The sequence below is a fragment of the Onychostoma macrolepis genome, chromosome 05 (assembly GCF_012432095.1).
Source record: "Onychostoma macrolepis isolate SWU-2019 chromosome 05, ASM1243209v1, whole genome shotgun sequence".
Taxonomy (NCBI): domain Eukaryota; kingdom Metazoa; phylum Chordata; class Actinopteri; order Cypriniformes; family Cyprinidae; genus Onychostoma; species Onychostoma macrolepis.
The window spans coordinates 8,413,613-8,429,703 of NC_081159.1; the positions used below are offsets into that span (position 1 = coordinate 8,413,613).

At 36.1% G+C, this 16,091-nt stretch overlaps 1 protein-coding gene across 3 annotated transcripts in view; it reads right to left on the bottom strand.

The window, feature by feature from the left end:
- Nucleotides 1-16,091, bottom strand: part of msh3 (mutS homolog 3 (E. coli)) — a 77,826-nt gene that overhangs the window by 14,824 nt on the left and 46,911 nt on the right. For 2 of the 3 annotated variants that reach the window (XM_058775994.1, XM_058775995.1), the window contains exons 17-21: nucleotides 15,939-16,055; nucleotides 15,611-15,718; nucleotides 14,696-14,810; nucleotides 6,411-6,568; nucleotides 1,617-1,803 (exon numbers count right to left, since the gene is read on the bottom strand). In XM_058775994.1, coding sequence (XP_058631977.1) covers nucleotides 1,617-1,803; nucleotides 6,411-6,568; nucleotides 14,696-14,810; nucleotides 15,611-15,718; nucleotides 15,939-16,055 — 685 coding nt within the window. The remainder of the gene's footprint in view (nucleotides 1-1,616; nucleotides 1,804-6,410; nucleotides 6,569-14,695; nucleotides 14,811-15,610; nucleotides 15,719-15,938; nucleotides 16,056-16,091) is intronic. The other variant, XM_058775996.1, reaches the window with a different exon arrangement.

The window sequence follows — 16,091 nt, forward strand, 5'->3', positions numbered from 1 at the left end:
GACCTCTGGCATCAACAAGGCATTTTTGCCCACAGAACTGTCACTCACTTGATGTTTTCTCTTTTTCTCTGTAAACCCAAGGGATAGTCGTGTGTGAATCCCAGCAGATCAGCAGTTTATGAAATACTCAGACCAAAATAAATAAGCTAAATGTACTCTATACATTGGTGAGGGCATCTGCAGATTTTAGAACTGACTCAAGGCAGGAATAACACTGATGCTCATATTCTCAAAATGGCCAAATATCAGCGGATTAGTGGGCTTGGCTTGTCACACAACATTAGGGTTAAAGATTTGGGAGTTGGGTTCAATCCAAAGTAGCAGTGACCTAAGAACTGTAGAATTACTGGAATCACAGTCCTCTATTCAGCCTGTAAACAGGGTACATAACCACAGGCTACAACACAGGGAATCTCCCTCCAATAATTATACTATAAGTCATACGGGATGAACTGTGTTACTTTATGGCATGTTGTAATCCGGCATGAAAACATCTCAGAATCACAGCCTTCCTCCTTAGGCATTAGCGTTGTCACAGTACCAAAATTTCAGTATTCGGTACCGATACCAGTGAAAATCCACGGTTCTCTGTACCACTTTCGGTACCACACGCTAATTAAAAAATACTATTTTTAATAATAAAAAATCAATGCCATTCTTTATACTTATTTAAATTGTGTTTCAAGTTTTTCCGCAAGTAATAAAAGTATGAAAAACAGTAAAGAGTAAAGTTTCACCCAAATTTAATTTGTCTTTTAATTAATGAAATTTAAACACATTTTATTTTTTTGGTAAATAAAGGGGATTTACTATTAAAATTAAAATATGGAAGAAATATTGTGTGATTATTTCTTTAAAAATAAATATAATTTTTTTTCAACAGTAGTAATAGTATCACATACATTCTACTAAATAATAGTATATAGTAATATATAGTAATAGTAAGATAAACTTTAATTTTGACGGGTTGCCGTGAATACCTTTAAATTTCTGTGTGTAGCTATATGATATAACGCTGGTTTTACTCAAATGAAACGGTAAAATGCTCGTGAAGTGACTCTCAGAGCAGTTCTGTAGATGTTGTTTATGTATTTATGTCCTCATTGAGATGGCAGATGCTGAAATCACCGCGAGCGTCACGCACGCTTCAGTGTATGTAGTAAAAAATAAAAATAAAAAATGCGCGTATCTGCCATTCACTCATTCACACAGAGACTCGCAGAACATGCGGGATTCATATCTGAATCGACTTTTGCAGCTTAATATTTACAGATACTAGTCCATGTCGCGATTTGATTTAAGTGTAATGACCTACTTTTGATTAATTCATCCAAACTTTCACAAATTCTGTGACATTCCGTGCTAAACTGTAAATTCCGCTTTTATAACTGGATTCCAAGATTCCATCCGCGTTTTCTGCATCGCGGAAATCATAGGGCCGTACGCGCCAAGAACCGGGTTGAACTGGTACTCGTACCACTGGTACTTAAAAAAACCTGGTATCGTGACGTTTTCATTTCTTTAGTACCGACTTGGTACCGAAGTACCGGGTCTTTTGACAACACTATTAGGTATATTTGCCAAGCAAGGCCTCCAAGTCTTTCAGTCTCACTTACATCTCTGATGAAGGACTCTAGGGTAGCATAAGCGATGGCGATGCCGTCGTGAGTGCTGGTGCCTCGACCCAGCTCATCCAAGATGACCAGGGAATGGGAGGTGGCACGAGCCAAAATATCCGATGCTTCCACAAGCTCCTCCATAAAGGTGCTTCTTCCCCTTGAGATGTTGTCAGACGCTCCCATTCTGTCAGAACCAAAACCAGTTGAGCAAATTAAATTAGCCTGTGAACAAGCATTAGTTTGATAAAAAATTTAAATGTATCACTCTCACATTGTTCCAAACCTATATGACTTTTCTTCTTCTGTGGAACACAAACAAAAAACTTAAATAAAAGGAAGAATATGGCAGTTAATCATATCCATACAATTACAATGGATGGGACTGGAGCCTTTAAACTTCAAAAAAAGATGCAAAAGCGCAATAAAAGAACCATCAAAGCACCATCCATATGACTCAAGCACTATATTCCAATTTGTCTGTAGCTATATGGTAGCTTTGTGTGAGGAGTAGATTGAAATGTAAGATGCAATGGGGACAATGCTCATGGTACTTTGACAATTTTTGTTGCATTCACTTTTATTATACTCAAAAGTGTCCAGAATATTCTTTAAAAAAAATATGCCTTGTGTTTCAAACACAAAATAAAGCCATACAGGTTTACAAATGGCATGAGAGTGAGTAGATGATGATAGAATTTTAATTTTTGCTGAATTTTGGCCTTTAACTCTGACCAAACCATTAGGGTTGTAAGTTACGAATAGCTTTTGTAACTGTCGTGTTAGAAAGGTTCTTCAGTGACAGCAGTTAGCCTCATTACAAAGACTTGAGTCACAGTCACAATTAAGAATGATAAGACAATTCATAACCATGAGAGGCAGATGAAAGGGATCTACAAATACTCTTAAAATGCATTACTGGTGTGACTACAAAAAAAAAAAAAAAAGACTGGTTGGCAGCTGATTTCAAGCATATTTCAAGGCTATAAGGTCACTACCATCAAATATGAACACCACACAAAGATCACATGGCTTAGGCAAATGCAGCACCTCATTATTTCATAAGTTGCTGAGTGTGCAGAAAAAAGCTGACACTGTTGAAAATCACCATGTAGAGGTGAACAAACCTCTAGGGTATGTTTTTACCGCAGGACTCTTGCTCTTAAACTGCTGTATTACAGTGTTAATGTTTGGATTTTTCTTCTTTTCTTTTTCCAATGGTTAGAAAAGCACAATGTAAAGCCTCCTTAATTCAGGCCAATTGCAACAGCATTAAGCAAGACATGAGCCAATTAATGTGCTGGCCATTACAGGTCATGTACAGAATCCCCAGAACGCAGAATTATTCTTTGTTAACAGCTAATCTGAAAATTATTCCCATTATCCTGGTAAGGGGCTTCATCCTACTTTTAAATTGAATAAAACGCCACAGACAAGCGTTAGCTGGACTAATAGTGCAGCTCTTGGCCATGCTCGAGAGAGAACACAGATGGTATATGTAGTCCACTTTGCTTAGCCACATTAACAAAATGCCACTTTCATTCTATTTGATGCTTCTGTCTCTAAATGTTTTCTTGTATTTTAACCTCCAAACATTTTGACTACAGGCATTTCATTTTCATGTTTTTGTCAGCAGATTTCTCCCAGGAAACAGAGCTTGAGCTGCACAACCACATTTCCATTTTGAGTGTAATTAGAATTTTTATCAGCGGCTTCAATGGCTGTTGCAATCATATTGTTTTCCACGATGAGCAAAATATCAAATGTGCTTTTACACACGTAAACTATTTAGAGTCGGTTCTGTGTCTCATTTGCTTAATATTAACACTTGCTTATGCACATTTTTCTTGTAGAAACAATTCACAATTGGTCACGTCAGCAATAAGATGTTTCTGTGGTGAATCAGTCTGGTTGCCATAAAAGCAAGCTCAGGCTGAACACAGCAATAAACACAATAAAGGTCAGACGGTACTATGAAACTCAAAAAAGATTTAGATATTTCAGAGGAAATATATATTTTTCTTTATTACAAAAGATTTACTTTTTCACTTCATTTAAGGCTTCATGTTTCTTTTTTTTGGAATTGCACTTAACTTCTTGTTTCCATCACAACCAAAACAAAGAGGGGAAAAAGAGCTTCCAAACCTTAAGTGCTATTTAATAAAAGTGGTCCATCGGTGGGGGGGGCGGGTGTTGGGGGTTACTGTCTGTCTGACCAAAGACTCACACAGATGCTCAGGACTGTGCAGACTTCTGCAGTTTAGATAGCTATTATGGGCATGTCACTTCAAGATGAGATGAAAAAGCATTCTTCTTCTGTGCCTGAATAGTTGACGCACAAGGCTTTCATGAAAGCAAAAAATAAATGTGAGAATTTTGACAAACCTCAGGCAGTGACACAAATTAAAACTTTAAACAAAGTCAATTTTTAAACATTCCATAAATAATAATTCCTAATAATATTACTCTTAAATAATATAAGGCTGGATGCATGATAACTATTATCAATGAACCGCAGAAATAACTTTTAAAACCATCTTAGATTGAGTGTAGCATGGCATGTGCACTTTTCAAATGTCAGCTACCCAACAATAGTTAAGAGTGTCACAAATCTTTGTTACATGAAAAGCCAAAATCTAGTCAAAGCAGCTGCAAAGGCTTTTGACTCTGCTTAGGATGTAAACTCTTTTCCAGCATTCTACAGTCTCACTACGTAAATGCGATAACCATTCAATGTTTCTGCTTCACCAGAGTGCAGTATAGGCCACTGAACGCTTCAGGCTTAATTGGGCACCGTTTAAACCTGATCTTGACCTTTTAATTGGAACAAACCAACACAACTCTGGGGAGTGAAGGCAATTATCTTCTGACGTGAATAGTGCCAGGACTGGGTTAATTAACAAGGCAGCACTTCACTGTTAGCGGTATGTACAGACTTAGAATGACAGGTAGTGTCAAAAAAACATCTAACACTCTACATCCCCTTCCTGCTGAACGGTCCAACAGCGCTGCTTTAAAATCTTAAAAGATAAAAACCAGAAATTCACTTAATCAATGTATGTTGCATATCATCCAAATAAAAGAGACTGCTGGCTGCTAAGAACATTTACAAAATACCTTAATTAATTCTACATTATTACTAGCCTTAAATGAAATATTTTCAAATCTACAATAGATCTCAGGCATTTTCCACTTGCATCTGAGTCTAATTAGTGAACCGCTGTGGATGTTGTTGATGTTGGTAGCCTAATGACTAGCACAGTCAGCAGAAATCAACCACCCCTACAACAGTAAACAATGTTAATAAATCACATCAAAATGAAAGACTAAAGCAAGTAAAGAGGGGTTGGAAGTTCATGTAGGTTATTAAGAAATAAGAGCAAGACAGGTTTAGTTATATACTTGACAAGAATCTAGATATTTCATTTGAATTTATGAGGGAGGTGAAACACCACTGAATAAATTTCTGTGACAGTGAAGCTTAAAAAGACCAAATGAAACAGGCAGGCCATTTTTTATGTTTTCAGAACACATTACAGGATGATAGTAGATTACCACTGACACTCACAAGAAATATCCATGAATTCCTTTTACAAATAAAGCTTGGTTTTGATGTGCAAATACATTTGTTTTGATTTTGTTCTTTTTCTCTTACAAAAGAGAAAATGTTCTACTAAATGCCTGTGAAGATTCAAGCCTAACAAAATGTAAAAAATAAATGAATAAATAAATAATAAATGTGCAAAACTTGATAAAACTTAAAATTAGGCTTTTAAAATTCTAATTTTAAAATACAGAAAAAAAACTTACAAATTAATTTATATTTAAAAATTCAATCCAACAAAACCAGTACATATTAGTTTCACACATTAGTCTTGTTATTTTTTTTATTAATTGTGATTTAATATTAGTTTTTTCTTTTTAATTATTACATTTCTATTTTAAAAAGGGAAAGAATGTTTGCCATTAAAAATCTAACCAACAGCAATGACATCATTGCAAAATGTGCAAAGTGAATTATGACTCAATTGTTTGTTTGTTTGGTTTTTTTGCATGCATTTAAGATAGCAAAACTGTATTTAAATTAAAAATCAATGTTTTCACTCTCATCGTTTTTTGCCTCGAAAGCACCGGTATTTCTTTTTGGACCTGAAAATCTATTATTACTCTGCTCTTCAAAAATCAAGCATAAGATGTGGCATAAGGTCTGAATAGGTTTGACTCACACTCCTGCCTCTGTAATCTGTGGTTACCGGGGTTCTGTGAAAAGACTAGTGGGCATGGTTTCAATTCAAGCACAAACTCAGGGGCTGAGCAGACTTCAGAAGTGTTGTCATGGTCACTAAAGTTCAGCTTTGTGCTGTCATGCATAACTTCCTCTCTAATGGCCAGAAAACAAAAGAAACAATATCTCAGTAAGTGCTGATTTTTCCACAGGTTTAAGAAGACAGATGTTTCCAAAGCTTCTGTTCCTTTGGAAAATGACCCATCGACATATCTCAGTAAACACTGCATTATGGCAGATCGGGTGAGGCTGTGCTAAATCTCCTAGGAAAGTGAACTTTGTTCTTTAGGAAAGAACGTGGAAAACAGGAAATAAGAACAGTAGAGAATAAAAGGTCTTTTCATCAGAAGATAAAATGCAATTAAAAGATCTCAGATGCATTTTGTAACAACCAGAGGAAATGATATGCATTATGCTCATAGTGAGGCTTTTACAACTACAAGAATCTTTTCTCACCCATTGTTTATAGGCCACTAAGAAGAAGATGGTGTTTGGCAGGTGGAAGTTACCTGACATATATGCCGTCTACAATGCCCACTGACGCCTCTCTGGCAGGAACAAAGGATCCCAGCTGTGCCATGATTGTCACCAGAGCAACCTGTCGGATGTAAGAGCTCTTGCCACCCATGTTGGGCCCAGTGATGATCATGGCTCGCTTGCCATCACCCTGAAGACAGGAAAAGGTAATCAGATGAATATTTGTGCAATATTACAGTAAAGATTCTTGTGGCGGAACAAAGTTCAAGCAGAAGCAGATGCTAATGTTCTGGCTGACTGCTCGAGTGTCAAAGATAAAGAGGGAATCAGGGATGGAGCACAAAGGTCAGGTCTCAATCATCTGGACAGAAAACGCTGAGGAAACACAGCTCAGTCATTATGAAAGAGTACGACCAGCAGAAATCAATTTATAATGAAATAGAAAAAAGGTCAGAGACAAGAGAATAGACACCACCAAAACCGTTTGGGTCAGTAAGATTTTTTTCTTTTAAATAATACTTTTATTCAGAAATGATGCCTTAAAAGAGACAATAAAGACATTTATAATGTTACAAAAGATTTCCATTTTATATCAATTCCGTTCTTTTTAACTTTCTATTAATCAAAAAATATTGGGGGGAAAAAACAATTTCATGATTTCCACAAAAGTAATAATATATAATTAAAAGAAATGTTTCATAAGCACCAAATCAGCATATTAGAATGCTTTTTGAAAAATCATGTGACACTGAAGACTGGAATAATGGCTTCTGAAAATCCAGCTTTGCCATCACAGAAAAAAGAAAGAAAACCGCTATTTTAAGTTGCAATAATATTTCATAATATTTCTGTTTTACTGCATTTTGGTACGTGCAGCCTTGGTGAGCATTGGAGACTTCTTTCTAAAACAAAAAATTACCGACAACTTCTGAACAGTAGCATATACTACAGAATAGAGGTCGACCGATTCATCGGTTTTGCCGATTAATCAGCACCGATAGTTGATTGCCACAACTATCGGGTATCGGCAAAAATCCATGCCGATAGTTTTCCGGTGTGCAACCACTGCTGGAGTGGCTGAGAAGGGTCCGCTGGCATTATACAGTACGAGAGCGGCCTCTAGAGGCGGAAATCACTGACAGCACGTGTTGTTTATTTTGACACGTGACACTGAGCGCTGCACAGAGCGGGAAACTCCAGACTCGCATTTAAATACAGCCGACAGAAAAGCCTGCCGCGGAACAGAGCGCCATTCACATAGTTTTCTATTAAATTACATTATATTTGTCCCAAATCGCTGTGAACGTATAATGACTTCACCCTAGGCTATAAATTATGTATTGTGCATTTTTCAGCAAAACGTTTGTCTTTCTGTGGCTCTAATAAAGTCTGTATGCTTCATATAGAGAGCTGTAATACAGATCGCGCGTTCTCTTTCCGCTTGCTCTGTTTTTTTTAAACACCGAACTTCAAACTCATTTATGCCACATTGTTCATTCTTGAAGCAAACTTATGTCCGTTTGGTGATTAAATAAATTGTTTTAGACCGCCACTTGATTTGAACGCAAAGCGTCTGGTGTGTGTGTGATATTTCTGAGTTCTCCTAGACGCAGCGCTGCGCTTTTGCCCGGTGTGTGACTAACTTATTATTATTTTTTTTTTTGATTAGATAATTATCAAGTGTTAAAAAATAGAAGCAAATAAAGTGTGTGAGTACACATACAATATCCATATGTATGTAATTTTAATGCTATGGCCTTGTGTAGATATTTAAAGATGGCCATCTTTAAGCGTGATTGTTGAAATTAAATGCTAGTACTTAACAATAGTCCATTCGTAGCATTAATGAAAACTGTAGAAGTATTGTTCCTTGTTAGAGTGTTTTCATTTCAACATTCACTATTAGCTACTAATAAGCTACATTTTTAAATTTTAAAGTTTCTTCTTTTAACATTAGCAAACTATGAAATAACTTTAATGATCAGTATAGTAAATACTATTAATATTTTTATTCATTTACAAAGCATGGTTTAGTACTGTTGCTGCTTTTTTTTTTTTAATAGTAAAGCACTAGCTCTCTTTCAGTATCCATTTTGAAAACTATCGGCTGATTAATCGGTATCGGACAGTGTGGTCCGTAAATCAGTATCCGTAAAATCCACTATCGGTCGACCTCTACTACAGAAATACACAAAAATGGGTATAACTATTTAAAACATTCTAAAACCATTTTATTGCATTTTTGCATTTGATTATTTAAACATTTTTTATTAAAAATATATTATTAACTTACAAGGAATACAAATAAATTATATTAAAGAAAAGGACAAAAGAAACACTGAATGGGGTTATAAAAGTGATTCAGAAAAATTGTTTAAATCAATTTTTTATTAAAAAATAAAATGGATCTTATATTAAAAAATACATTGGCATTCAGTAGTTCCAAAAAGTATTTGGACACTCCAGCAACATTTAAAATGTATGAATGCCATCGCAGTAGAAAAACAAAATCACATCAAGTGGCATTATTTTTTAAAGAAAGACATTAAAAAAGTATACTTTCTGGTAGTCAAATGGATCATATTCATCGTCCTGTGGACACCTGTGTGAATGTGAGAGGAACTGATATCATACATGCAGTAAAAATCACATGGACACCATTTGGCTAAAAATTTGCACCATTTGCATCATTTGTTTGCAGATGTCACATGGCTATTTTGTTAAAGTTCATAATGACAATCAGACATTTTTAACATTTTAACGTCTGTTGAAGGGTTTTTAAAAAAAATGTCTTGAGTGAATGGGCATATGACAAGTAATGCGAAGAAAAGTATGGTGACCCAGCAAGACGGCTTCATTATTAAAGGCTGACTCACACACTGAATGGAAGCCCAGTGATTGGGTGGGTGGGTGGGAGAAGAGCAAGGGAGAAAAAGAACTGACAAAGGTATTAAGAAACATATGCTAATCGGAATGGCAGAGTGGGTGGCCGATACAAAAGGTTTGGCTGCTGGTTCAATAGCATTTTCTTACAGGTGAAGTAAAAAGGATTACCTGTAGTGAAAGACAACCACACAGCCTTTGGCATGAAGACAGATTCCCTCACCATTATTTTAAAATTAAATGCTGGAACGATAATCAAGTTTCATAAAATCTCTAAGATCTATAAGCCCCAATGGCATTTTATGAAAAAGAGTTGTTAATGAGAATGTGGAAGCACAGATATTAATATGGCTCATGAATATGTGTCTCAAGTAAAGTGTGCAATTTCCGCACTACTAGAATGAAACAGAATAGGTGAGTGAATCATTATTTTGAGATGGGCCGTCAATGAATCAGTTTATCCAGTTCACAAAAACCAGTGTGAAAGAACCAGACTGATCCGGTTCTTGAGAACAGCGGTTAACAACTCCCTGGAGGGAAAGATTTATCAGGGAATAAAGTACACTATCAGAGATAGGGATGGACCAATATTTAAGTACATTTTTTCTAAATAAATTTAAAAAACTACAACACTAACTAAAAATCTGTCAAGTGAATTTAAGTGAATATAACTGAATTTAAGCATCACAATGTACAGTATATAATGCACATGTATAAAAATGTTTAAAAAATTGAATATTTATTAGTGTTTTTAAAGAATAAATGAGCATTGAATGACCATAAACACAATCTAATCTAAATGCAAAAAAATAGGAAATTCATTTTACAGCTACTCAATATTACATATTTCCTTTTTAAATATCAGTTTCATATTTTATATTATATATATATATATATATATATATATATATATATATATATATTTTTTTTTATATACAGTGGGTATGGAAAGTATTCAGACCCCCTTAAATTTTTCACTCTTTGTTATATTGCTGCCATTTGCTAAAATCATTTAAGTTCATTTTTTTTTCCTCAATGTACACACAGCACCCCATATTGACAGAAAAACACAGACTTGTTGACATTTTTGCAGATTTATTAAAAAAGAAAAACTGAAATATCACATGGTCCTCAGTATTCAGACCCTTTGCTCAGTAGTAGAAGCACCCTTTTGATCTAATACAGCCATGAGTCTTTTTGGGAAAGATGCAACAAGTTTTTCACACCTGGATTTGGGGATCCTCTGCCATTCCTCCTTGCAGATCCTCTCCAGTTCTGTCAGGTTGGATGGTAAACGTTGGTGGACAGCCATTTTAGGTCTCTCAGAGATGCTCAATTGGGTTTAAGTCAGGGCTCTGGCTGGGCCATTCAAGAACAGTCACGGAGTTGTTGTGAATCCACTCCTTCGTTATTTTAGCTGTGTGCTTAGGGTCATTGTCTTGTTGGAAGGTAAACCTTCGGCCCAGTCTGAGGTCCTGAGCACTCTGGAGAAGGTTTTCGTCCAGGATATCCCTGTACTTGGCCGCATTCATCTTTCCCTCGATTGCAACCAGTCGTCCTGTCCCTGCAGCTGAAAAACACCCCCACAGCATGATGCTGCCACCACCATGCTTCACTGTTGGGACTGTATTGGACAGGTGATGAGCAGTGCCTGGTTTTCCACACATACCGCTTAGAATTAAGGCCAAAAGTTCTATCTTGGTCTCATCAGACCAGAGAATCTTATTCAGGTGTTTTTTAGCAAACTCCATGCGGGCTTTCATGTGTCTTGCACTGAGGAGAGGCTTCCATCAGGCCACTCTGGCATAAAGCCCCGACTGGTGGAGGGCTGCAGTGATGGTTGACTTTCTACAACTTTCTCCCATCTCCCGACTGCATCTCTGGAGCTCAGCCACAGTGATCTTTGGGTTCTTCTTTACCTCTCTCACCAAGGCTCTTCTCCCCGATAGCTCAGTTTGGCGGACGGCCAGCTCTAGGAAGGGTTCTGGTCGTCCCAAACGCCTTCCATTTAAGGATTATGGAGGCCACTGTGCTCTTAGGAACCTTAAGTGCAGCAGAATTTTTTTTGTAACCTTGGCCAGATCTGTGCCTTGCCACAATTCTGTCTCTGAGCTCTTCAGGCAGTTCCTTTGACCTCATGATTCTCATTTGCTCTGACATGCACTGTGAGCTGTAAGGTCTTATATAGACAGGTGTGTGGCTTTCCTAATCAAGTCCAATCAGTATAATCAAACACAGCTGGACTCAAATGAAGGTGTAGAACCATCTCAAGGATGATCAGAAGAAATGGACAGCACCTGAGTTAAATATATGAGTGTCACAGCAAAGGGTCTGAATACTTAGGACCATGTGATATTTCAGTTTTTCTTTTTTAATAAATCTGCAAAAATGTCAACAATTCTGTGTTTTTCTGTCAATATGGGGTGCTGTGTGTACATTGAGGGAAAAAAAAGAACAAATGATTTTAGCAAATGGCTGCAATATAACAAAGAGTGAAAAATTGAAGGGGGTCTGAATACTTTCCGTACCCACTGTGTATATATATATATATATATATATATATATATATATATATACACATACATATACACACACACAGCTGGGTAGTAACTGATTACATGTAATCTGGATTACGTAATCAGATTCCAAAAATTAAGTACTTGTAATTAGAGTAAATTACATTTTAAAATACTCGTAATCAAACTACAGTTACTTTTTTTTATGGATTACATATTCACAAAATAGCGATAAACTATTCATAATTCATTGATTCTCCCTAATTTCTCTTTTTCATCTTTTAAATTTTACTTTCTAAAGGAGAGATAAATACATATTATATATGTAAATATAGTCCAGTTTTGTGGACATTCACACAAAGATCAGTCATCATTAGTCAGGTAGTGAAAGAATTTGACCAGTGAATTTACAAAAATCTTTTCAGGTTTAAGAAGGGTTTCAACATTGTATCAACTACTGATGAACACATTAATTTTTATTTGAATTATTACTCTGTAGGTTTTTTTTAACCATGTATTATTAATTATAACTAATTAAAATGCACATATTCACATTATTTCTTAGTTACATGTAATGCAGGCATTCCAAACTTTTTGTAATCTAAACCTTATTCACCAAATATATTTGCTTTAAGTACCCCTGAGATTTTAAAATAAATATTTCAATAATTAAGTAACACATTTGCATTTTCACGGTTTCTTTGATGTTGATTAATGATCACATGGCATGCAGGTAAATAAAAAATGTTCACCTTTTTTTAGTGAGTGGTTTATTTAAAACAAAGACTACAGAAATGCAAAGACGGTTCTCTCCTATAATTATGAATGGGAGAAACTGCAAAGCACAATATGGAGGAATAGTCCCACCTTCTAAATGAAAGAGCCAACTTTCCCATAGAAACCTGACTAGACCAGCCAATGCACATGCACAGTCTTAAGCACGTTATGACTCCACATGCACATTGGCTGGTCTAGCCTGAAAAATAAGCTTTTTAAACGCTATTTAGCATAATAAACAACATTCATGGGGCAATTAATTTCATATTTTTGTTGCTGATTTGACATACGTAATTTAATTGTGAGTTCAACCAGTGGTTTTTGAGATTTCAGGATTCCCCCATTCATTAAGATCGGTCTTGTACGAGCTGCCCGGAGGCGTCGCAAATATAGCTGCAGAGTGAAGAGACTTTCCTCAAAAGTTTGTTTTAAAATGATTTATTTTCATTTTCATTTTTTTATGATTAATTGTCAGCTTTTCATTAAACTCACAACCCCCCTGCAGTTCCTTTACGAACTCTAGTTTGGGAAACCTTGATGTAATATAATGTTTAATGCACTTCATGTTGTAAAATGTTACAATGAATGGAACAAGTGTTCTTACACTTTGCATTTTTTCCATCATTATGGTACAAGATAATGATATTTAAATCGATGTGATAAATGAGTTAAATCAAAAGTAATCTAAAAGTAATCCAAAAGTAATCCAAAAGTAATCTGATTATATTACCTAAAATGTGTAATGTAATGGATTACGCTACTGTCTACAATTTTTGTCATTTTTGTCAATCTGGAATCAGTAACGGATTAAAATTTGTAAGTAATCTACCCAGCTCTGTATATGTGTGTGTGTATATATATTAGGGGTGTCAACGTTAATTTTAACGTTAATATTTTTTTTTAACGCAGATTAATCGTTTGATAAGGTTTGACCCCAACTTCTTCCCGTTATCGAAGCGCGGAAGGTCATCTATCATTGTGTGATGAGTGTACAGCACCAGTGTTGCCAGGGTAGCGGCACAAGTGCTATTTTGAAAATACAGTCGCGGGAAAAATTACAGAGCTGTGGGTTGCGGTTTTTTGGGCTACTTTTATAATGTACTGCGGCCGCCCAAAGTGTATATAGATAAATAAAAATTAAAATAGTTTTTTTTTTCTACTAATGTGTATTATACTTGGAATGTATCCCTGGCAACTTAAGAACTGAGAGGCGGTTGTAACATCACAAACAACAAGAGTTTCAGCCAGAGCATACATATTAAGGCTTTTACACAGCAGAAATAAACATGACAACAGCCACTATAGATTATATAAGATAATAAACACACGATTACGATAGGATATGGTTTGTATGTGATTTATTTTTTAGTGGAATGTGTACATCTATGCTAATTTGTGCAGCGATATGAAAGGCTATAAATAGCATATTTAAACAACAGTAAACGACCAAATTCCACATGTGATCGTAAAAGGAAGTTATTAGAAACACTCGATGGTGGTTTGAAGTGAGTTCTGACTAAAAGTGTACTATTAATCTCATAAATTCATAATCTTATGAAGCATGATGCTAATATTAGCTCTAATGCAGCTGCAGAACAGGTCCAATTCTTCTTCATAATGCATTTTGTCATAATACTTCACGTAAGGTCACAAAAAAAAGTTGTTGTAGTATTTATTTAGAAATACTTTTGATAATAGTTGGGTAAATGTACAGGTGCATCTCAAATTAGAATGTCGTGAAAAAGTTAATTTTTTTCTTGTAAGTTATTTCAAAAAGTGAAACTTTCATATATTTTAGATTCATTGCATGTAAAGTAAAACATTTCAAAAGTTTTTTTGTTTTAATTTTGATGATTAGAGCTTACAGCTCATGAAAGTCTCATAGCTCATATATATATCAGGAATATACATCATGCATCAGTTTAATATCTAAATATATCTCTTATCAGAGGATTGGAATATAGTGCATGAGTCATATGGACCACTTTTATGCTGCTTTTGAAGCTTTAAAAGAGTGACCAGCACATTGCTCCTTTTGTTAAAATGTGTGTTGCACATAAAAAAAATCCATACAGGTTTGAAGAAACATTCTAGGTCAACTAATCCATTATAACACAATAACAGTATTAAAAAACTGTCACCTGTAAGTGAGTGTCATTGGGGACATACTGATCCTCATCTCCCATCAGCGAGGTGATGGCTGGATGTTTGCCTGCCGTGATCAAAATCTGACTTTTATCTTCGAGAACCTCAGGCCTATGCTCAAGGCATGCAAAAAAAAAAAAAAAGATGCTTTAGACACCAATAAAGAAGAGTGTTCACAATTAGATAAGCAGACAACAAAAAAATCAAGAATGAATTCGCCAACAAAGTTTTAGGAACGCCATATTGGCACGACACCTTACATATAAGAGTTGGAAATTATGGTATCAGCTCAACACACTTTTGAAAAGTCCAGAGGGAGAGGATAAGCTCTGGTGCTCTGCAGAACAGGCGGGAGGGGGAGGCGGTAAGGAGCAGAGGGGGAGTAGTTGGCGGAAACCTCTGCTTTCAAAGTCAAATCCACTCCCCCACACAGACTGTCAGAGGGATATGGAGTGGGCTCTATACTGCATGGGGGTGGGATTCATCCTACTGTTGGACTCAATTCGGGCCAGGGAGAGACGGAGATGTGGGGGCTCCAGGGTCCCCTTACTCTCTCGTTCATCTATGAAAGCTTACGTAAGATGCTTTATGCACATCTCACCAAACACAAAAGAGGAATAGAGCTTCTTTGTAGATGCTCAGAAATGATTGATTTTATTGCACTTCAGTGTGCCAAAAAAAGCTTTAAGACTGGGAAAAGTCCCTACAATCGCTCCCAGAACTGCACGTATCTGAGTTTTGAATGTTCAAAAAGAACAGAAGACTAAAGACAGGCCTTAGAAACAAAGCTTACTGTATTCAATTTGATGAACTAGGTAATCTATGAGAGAATATGCATGCTTGTGCAATATGAGAGATGACAGGAAGTCAGCAGAGAATACGGGAATAAAAAGCCAAATTCATTACCACACCTGCAGTAATTATTTTCTTTAGCAACCTGAGCCAATGAGAAGAGGCAGTCCATGGTTGCTAGGTGACACACTGCTTTCCTCAGGATGTAGTAATGGTCCCCAAATAGCCTACACATGGCAAAAAAGAGAGAAGGCTATTGAGAAAGAGAGAAAGAACGCTGCCGGGTTGGAAAGTGACAGGATAAAACGCATGTTTTATATGATTAAATTACTACACAGCAGCTTCCTGATTTCAAAGTCTATACTAAAGCAAAACGCTGAAAGCATCTCAACCAATCAACATGGCTTCAATTAAAAATGTTTTTTGTCATATTTCAAAGGTACGTACTGAAGGAAGTTGATCCACTCGTGATTGCAGTCAATAATCAGCTGCTCTCGTAGTTGCTGCAGGCGCCGATGTTTCTCCACAATGAATGGAGTGTGATAGCGGCCCACAACCTTAGTGCTGAGGATGAAAAGCATACATTTAATATCGGTTTGT